Below are 8,144 nucleotides of genomic sequence, written 5' to 3' on the forward strand. Positions count from 1 at the left end.
GGTATTTAACATTCTTTCCTTGCTTCAACCTCCAAATCCTAGGATTACAGTTATGTACCACTACAGTGGAGGTAAGTGTAGAATTTTCATTGTAGAAAATGGACTATTCAGAGCCTCGAGGTTCAGACACACTGCTTTATTAGAAACTTGGAAATAAGCTCTCATGTAACAACTGAGAGCCCATGTAGCAGCTTCTACTGTTTCTAGGATTTGACATCTATTGAAACATGCACAGAAAGCTTTGAGTGTATATAGACAGACTCAGAATAAAATCACTTTTTGTCTGAGATCATGCTGATGGCAAAGTATTGTCATTAATATAGTTAGCTATTTTGCTACCCACAATATCGATCTCATTCAAAAATAATTCTTTTTGTTGTTGTTGTTTTAGTTTGTTTGGTCTTTTTTCAGGTAGGTTTTCTCAGTTTAACAGCCCTTGTTGTCCTTGAACTCACAGAGATCCACGGGTCTCTTCCTTCTAAGTACTGGGATTAAAGGCGTGTGCACCACCGCCTAGCTGAAAATAATTCTTGGAATTGCAAATCCTCCTGTACTAAGTGGTGTTTTGGTGAAAGAGGAGTGTGAAGAGTTAACAATTTTTAAATCAAGCTTATTTAATTTAACTACTTTATCTGAGTATTTCTTTTGTGTACAAATAGCTGGGCTTAGCGAAATCTAGTTGTGTCTTTGTCGCATTGTGCTCATGTACTGTTACTGAACATCTCCAGAGCATTCTACTCCTACCCCTTCTAACCTTCCTAACTTTCCTTGAAACTTGGTGGCTGACTCAGCTTTTTTATGTGTTCTGCTATCATAAACTTTGTGTTGGAGTGGTAGCATTTCCGGGGCCCTAGACTGGCCATGCATGCTGTTTGAAGCACATCAAGTCCCACGGTGCCCACAATAAAGATTCCAGTTTAGAATCTTTATCTTGGACAACAGGAAATCTGTTCCTTTAGGACTTACATCCCCCAATTCTGTTTGTAGGCTGTTTGGCTATATTGTCATCAGTTTGGCTTTAATAACATCAGTTAACTTATTCTCTTTAGTCTCTGAAGCCTGATGTCCCAGTGGATTTCGTATAATCCTCTAGGAAGTCTGAGGACAGATTTTCCTGTAAGCCTCTCTCTTTTTAAACCTATTCAAAAAACATTCCAATCTGTTTATGAGTAGACATAGTAAAGGTATATTTCTCCTGTAGAGATCTCCATCATAGTTTGATTCCTTGTTAATCCCTGTCTTAGTTAAGGTGACCTGTTTTAGGATTACTCCAGTGAAACACCATGACCAAAAGCACGTTTCAGAGGGGAAAGATTTATCTGGCTTACACTTCCACATCACAGTTTATCATCAAAGGAAGTTAGGGCAGGAACTTAAGCAGAACAAGAAGCTGGAAGCAGGAGCTAATGGGGAGCCCAGGTAGAGGTTCTGCTTACTGGCTTGCTCATCATGGCTTGCTCAACCTGCTTTCTTATAGAGCCCAAGACCACCAGCCCAGGGATGGCACCACCCACAATGATCTGGGACCTCTCCCGCCAATCACTAATTAAGAAAATGCCTTACAGCTGGATCTTATGAAGGCATTTTTTTTCGCTTTGCTTTAAGGGATTTATTGATCTCTTCCAACAAATTTTTTGTTTGTCTCTTTCTCTCTCTCTCTCTCTCTCTCTCTCTCTCTCTCTCTCTTTCTTTCTTAAAGATTTCTGCCTCCTCCCCACCACCGCCTCCCATTTCCCTCCCCCTTCCCCAATCAAGTCCCCCTCCCTAGTCAGCCCAAAGAGCAATCAGGGTTCCCTGCCCTGTGGGAAGCCCAAGGACCACCCACCTCCATCCTGGTCTAGTAAGGTGAGCATCCAAACTGCCTAGGTTCCCACAAAGCCAGTACGTGCAGTAGGATCAAAAACCCATTGCCATTGTTCTTGAGTTCTCAGTGGCCCTCATTGTCCGCTATGTTCAGCAAGTCCGGTATTATCCCATGCTTTTTCAGACCCAGGACAGCTGGCCTTGGTGAGTTCCCGAAAGAACATCCCCATTGTCTCAGTGTGTGGGTGCACCCCTTGCGGTCCTGAGTTCCTTGCTCGTGCTCTCTCTCCTTCTGCTCTTCCATTTCTTTAAGAGAATTTTTTATTTCCTCTTTAAGGGCCTCAATCATCTTCACAAAGTTATTTTTAGTGTCGGTATTTTCTGATTTATCTGTGTTGGGACATTGATGTCTTCTTGATATAGAACTACTAGTTTCTGGTGTTGCTGTATTGCTCTTTGTATTGTTTGGTGCATCCTTATCTTTTTGTCTACCCATCTCTTCCTCCAGTCGGTATGGGTAGAACCTGTGCTTCAGTGAATCCCTCTTCCTTCAATTGATGTGGCCGGGGGCTGAGCCTCCAGTCACTCCTCCAGGTGTAGATGGGCCCTAGGTTCAGATGGTTTTTCCTCTCCAAGCAGATGAGGCTGAGGCAGTCGGGGCTGAAGCTGAAGTTCAGGTGGCTGAATAGTTTCTGGAGGCCTCTGCTGTCACCACAGCCACCAGCCACACTGTGTCCTGCCGCAGCCTGATCCTGTAGCAGGGAGGGTGGGCACTGGCGCTGTGTGGAGTGTGTGGAGGCATTCTTAATTGAGGTTCCTCCTTTCAGATGAGTCTAGTCTGTGTTAGGCTAGCATAAAAGTAGGCAGTACTCTAGCCAAGTAAGAGACTATTGTTTCTCTCCTCTCTCTCTCTCTCCCTCCCTCTCTCTCTCTCTCTCTCTCTCTCTCTCTCTCTCTCTTTCTCCTCTCTCTGTCTGTGTGTGTGTGTGTGAGAGAGAGAGAGAGAGATTATTGCAGCTTATACATACATAGAATTTATCATGCGAATCCCTTATCAAGCACTGAATAATTCACATTGTTAGGCGCTATCACCACATCCATCTCCAGAACTTTTTCTTCTTCCCAATCTGCAAATCTATACCCATTACACATCACCCCACCCTACCCCATTTCCTACTCTCAGCCTCTAGAAGGTGCTATTCTAACTTTTAATGTTTATGAATTTATTAGATGCCACATATTAGTAGAACCTACTATCTTAGTTCTTTGATGTCTGTTATTTGGCCTGTTTTACATAAGGTTCACTGTCTTGTCCCTGCCCTTTTAAGGACACATAGTGTACCATCGCGCACATTCCACACTTTGTCTGTGCATCCAGTGATAGTCGTTTATCCTGCCTCCACCTTGTGCCTTCATAGCGCTGCTATGAAGACTGAACATTAGTTTATGCACACTGTCTGAGTTACTCCCTTCAATTTGTGAGGGGAGTTTATATACCCAGTAGGGGGATTGTTAGATCATTCTGTCTTTAAGGTTTTAGAAACCTACCACCATCTTCCATACTGCTTCTACTTTCTGCCTAGCTCGTGTTGTAGCTACATGCCTGTGTTGATGACAGGTAGATGGGAGTAGGAATGAAAGCAATTGGACTTTTATTATCTTGGGATCCTTTTTGTTTAAGAAGACCTTAAGATGATGAGTGACACCAGTGGGGAACATTTCCACTCCTGATGATCAGTGTTTTTATCAATGCTGAATGTTGGGAACTTTGAGAGTTGAGCTTTTTGTGCACAGTGTTATATAGGTCACAAGTAGCAAGGACAAACTCTCCCTCTTCTAGTAGCTACTCTTTAGGGACTGAAGAAGCTTCTTAAAAAGCTGGTCTCGGGAATGATATATTCATGTGATAAAACAAAACTTGGATCCCAGATTCTTCGGCACGGCTCCCAGGGGCCTAAGTCTGGGATTACTGTATGTAAGGGATCTGCCTTACACAGCATTCACACTCCAGAGTCACCTGCCTCACCCCTGAACAGGGCAGGTTGCTTCCAGACTTGCCCACACAAAAGCTAAGTACTCAGAGAACATTTTCTATTCTCTAGACCTTCCCAGGTTGTTTTATATCTACTCTTCTTGTTGGACTTAGTCAAAGTAGTATGTCCACCTTCAAACTGTGAGCCAGCAAGCTTACTGTTCAATCTAAAACACATGTTTACTTCATTTTTGTTTCATGAAGGCATGTCAGACCTGCCCTTGGCCAATTTACCAGCTTCAGCTAGCAACTTCATCTATGGCCTTGAACTCACTTTGGTTCAGTCCTTAGGCAAAGTTTATTTAGAGAAAGAATTAGAGAGTAGTATGCACCCTTCCCCCTTCTTGGTTAAAAATCCTGACATTTATTTGTCCTCTTGATTTAGCCAGATTATGTAAAAGAGGAAAAAAGAGAAATTGTTTTCCTGACCCCTTCGAATCAGCATGTACTTTCTTTCTTGGATACCAGATTCCTTTGAGTGGTGTTGCAGTGTTCAGCCCATACAAATCCTTAATGTGTGGCACACAGATGTTGTCTCTTCGCCTCTTTAGTCAGCGACCTGTTTATGACAGTCCCCAGGAGAAATGCCACCTAGCTTCAGTGCCAAGAATAGATGTTCTCACCTGAGCAGTTGACAGGCTGTGATCCAGCCCACCACATAAACCACAAGGAAGCCGTGCAGCACGGCCTCAGTCCGGCTCCAAGACAGGCCTCCTTAGCCTCGATTTGGTGTTTTCCCCTCACTAAATTTTTACTGTTATGTTATTTTCTTATTTACTTTTGATTTTTTGTAAGCTACTTTAGTCATTGAAAGACTAAATTACACCTGAAAAACATGCTTTATATTCTTTCTTCTCTCGGAATTTAGAGGACAAATTGTACACAGTTGCCCTGTTTTTATTTTTTTAAGTTTATTTATTATGTATACAGTGTTCTGCTGGCATGCCTTCAGGCCAGAAGAGGGCACCAGATCTCATTATGGATGTTTGTAAACCACCATGTGGTTGCTGGGAATTGAACTCAGGACCTCTGGAAGAGCAGCCAGTACTCTTAACCTCTGAGCCATCTCTCCAGCCCCCAGTTGCCCTGTTTTTAGATGGCTGGAATGTACTCTATATAGTTGCCTTCAGAACCTTTCGTGAGAATCCAGACTGTGTTGTCTGTTGTGCTGTTGAGGTGTTGGCCTCTCCATTACCTCTGCTTCCCTATGAACTGGTGTTGTGCTTGCCTGTAGCAGATGCCCAGTGAGCATCCCTGAGCAGTTTAAACCAAGAGGGCTTACTTCTCTGAAATGTTCCTACCATCACTTCCAGTGGACACTGAGAGGCCAAGTGAAGACGCGATGTTCCTGAGCTGGCTTCATGTTTGTCAGCTGCAGGGCCTCTGCTTGCACCGCTGACACTCCCTGTCTCTTTCTCTGCAGACTCACATTTCAAGACTCCCTCCTGGTGCTGTGGCAGGACAGTCGGTTGCCATCGAAGGTGGAGTGTGCCGCCTGGAGAGCCCAGTGAACTGACTCCGGGCTGAATGTGAAGTGTCTGAGAGGCATTTCAAAACCTGAGCTTTGGACTATTTAATTGAACTTGGGTGTTTTATCTTCCTTGTTTTGTAATTCCTATTGCAACCTCGGGCACTGCTTGGGACACAAGTGCTGCTATACTTAGTGCTGGTTGACACTCAAGTCTTTGATGGGTGAACGGGAGCATGTGTGGATGTGTATCTGTATGCAGTTTGTGTGCTTGCTTCTCCCTGACGGGACAGGATCTCCTCAAGTGTAACCTATGACTGAGAATGATCAAATCTTTACAAAATGTGTGCTTTAACTGTTTACAAGTAAAACTTAAAGTTGTAGAAAACTTTAATTTCATAAAAAGGTACCAACTGTGGTTGATACAATGTGTCTGAACTGAAGAGTGAATCTCCTTGTTTAAATGACTTGACCTTCATTGTGGTCCATTTAATAAGAGTAATCAATAATATGGTGTCAGTTTAAGTGGTTGGTGTGGTAACTTAAACTGTGTTCTCATCCCTCATACAGGGCATTTTTCCTTGAACAAAGAATGGTTTCAGTGAAACAGTCTAGTGGAGAATTAAGGTCAGAACCTTTTAAAGTAATAGTCTTATTGATAAAGTTTGTGCTTCTTTCCTGAGCTATTTGAAGCTTAAGTATTGCATAGCTTTGCGCCGTGTGCACTGTACTATGAAAGGATATGTAAAGAGAATGTTCAGTAATGCAGTCTTAATTTGTGTATAATGGAATGTTATTTACAATGTAACACTGTAAATAAGAATGCAAAGTTTATGGGGAAAATTCAATATCTTTGTTTCTTGTTTAAATATATTTTTAAGATAAAGGTACAAAAATAAAAGCATATTACTGGGGACAGCGTGTGACCGACCACTTGTTGCAGACTCATCTTCTGAATCCTAGACTGGTGACTGTGTCTTATTTTCTTTGCAAAAACAAATTACTTCTTCCAGAATTATATTATTGCCCATCTTACTGGCCAAGCTCCATAAAACAGCAGTCAACCCTAGCAAGAAGGAAGTCAAACTTAAGGTGATTGAAGTCTCAGTATAGAAACAAGTACAATTTCCATTGCAACTTGATAAAAATAACAAAGGGAATAAGCAAAAACACTTTGCTTTGAACAGTTGGAGCGGCAGCTGGAAGCTCAATGGTGGCGGTTGATAAATTGCTCCTAAATGTTCTATTTAGGGACTCTGGAGCCACATAAGAAAACCCAGACTTTCCTTTTATTTATTTCTTTTTTTTATGTAAGAAGTGGTTATCAAGAAGATACTAAAGATAGACTTGCTCAGGGGGAGGAAGTTTCCTTGCAACATATAATCATGGCTCTGGGCGGTAACTGATAAAGCCTCAGATGAAATTATATACTTGACATGGATGTATGGCCAAATTATAAAGGAAAGACAACCAAAATGAAGAGGGTGTAAATATGAATGATTTGAAAGCTGCTGATTTATATTCCTTGTACGGGCAATTACATTTGTCTCGCTGTGTTCTCGTAGACAGGTTGGTGCCATAGTATCTGTTTCTCATTCTTAATGAGGCCGAGAATTTAGGAAGAGATGGACTGGCTGGTGGGGAGCCTTTGGTTTTAAATGCTTTCAAAGACCTGTTACCTGTTGGCAGGATTTTTTTTTTTTTTTTTTTTTTTAAGGAGCTGGACTGGATCACATAAAACTATCAGGACATGTGGAGTCTGAAAATCCTCTGACCGATTTCACCAGGAATGCCAGTTCTTTCATCTTCTTCTGACTTACTCTATTCATATTTAAAAGTCTGAGTTTGTTTAAGACCCCTTTTATGAAGAGCTTAAAAACTGGTCAGCATCATAGGATACTACCCCTCTCAGAACAGTCTGTCAAGACTATTCTCCAGTATTCTAAATACGTCTTTGTAAGAGATATCGTGGAGTTGGGGGGTGTGTGTAAATTGCTATTCAGAATCTTGGAAGCAAAAATGAAGTGTGTTTATAAATTCTTTCATTAGATAGTCATGTTTAGTTTCAGGTACTGAACCCAAAAGTTATCAACAGATGTAAAATTGACTTCACACAAAAGTAGAAAAGGTAGAAGCAGATAAGAGAATAACTTTATTCTCCAGTTCACAGATATTACCCAGGCTCTCAAACTGTATTTCAAGAAACCTGCTTTTAATGTCGATGACCTTGACTGTTATACCTATTTTCAATCTTTTCAGGAGCCAAGAATTAGATGCTTGAATCTCTTAGTACAATAAAACTTGGTCTGGATTTCTTAAGTGCATCACTGTAACCCTGCTCTGGGTTTGAAAGTGGTACATTTCCAGGACTTGGTGAGAGTCAGGCTGTGAACACTCCTCACACAGGTGGTGCACTGTGCTCTCCAGGACAGTGGTGACCTTGTGACTTTGTCATCCTTGCTTGTCTCTTTCATGGGTCTGCCTGTACCTGGCCCCTTGTATTTTGATCTCTTCTTCTAAATGTGAACTTGACTTGGGATATCTGCTTATATGCCTGTTGGAATTGTGTTTGCAATATGCATAAATAAATTCCAAATGTTAATTTACAGTCTTTCTTTCGGAACAAAGAAATTAATTTTGGTTTACAGATATGAGGTCGTCTCCTTGGGCTGGTCACAATCCCCATAACATGATTGTTCTTTTGACGCAGTGGAGGAAGGGAAAAGAACTTCCTGTCTTGTTCCTGATTTTAATGAAAGTTATTTGAATTTTTCTCCGTTTAGGATGATGTTGGCTGTGGGCTTCCTGTATATTCCTTATATTATGTTGAGATATGTTCCC

The 8,144-nt window shown here is 41.6% G+C and overlaps 1 protein-coding gene across 5 annotated transcripts in view; it reads left to right on the forward strand.

Moving 5' to 3' along the window:
* Tasp1 (taspase 1) overlaps window positions 1-6,217 on the forward strand; it is a 231,598-nt gene extending 225,381 nt beyond the window's left edge. For all 5 annotated transcript variants that reach the window (XM_041670827.1, XM_041670829.1, XM_041670830.1 and 2 more), the window contains one exon: window positions 5,259-6,217. In XM_041670827.1, coding sequence (XP_041526761.1) covers window positions 5,259-5,351 — 93 coding nt within the window. In that variant the 3' untranslated portion in view covers window positions 5,352-6,217. The remainder of the gene's footprint in view (window positions 1-5,258) is intronic.
* The last annotated feature ends 1,927 nt before the right edge of the window (window positions 6,218-8,144 follow it).

Source organism: Microtus oregoni, unplaced genomic scaffold, assembly GCF_018167655.1.
Source record: "Microtus oregoni isolate MIOR12 unplaced genomic scaffold, Mior012 000020F_ref0000438, whole genome shotgun sequence".
In the NCBI taxonomy this organism is placed as follows: domain Eukaryota; kingdom Metazoa; phylum Chordata; class Mammalia; order Rodentia; family Cricetidae; genus Microtus; species Microtus oregoni.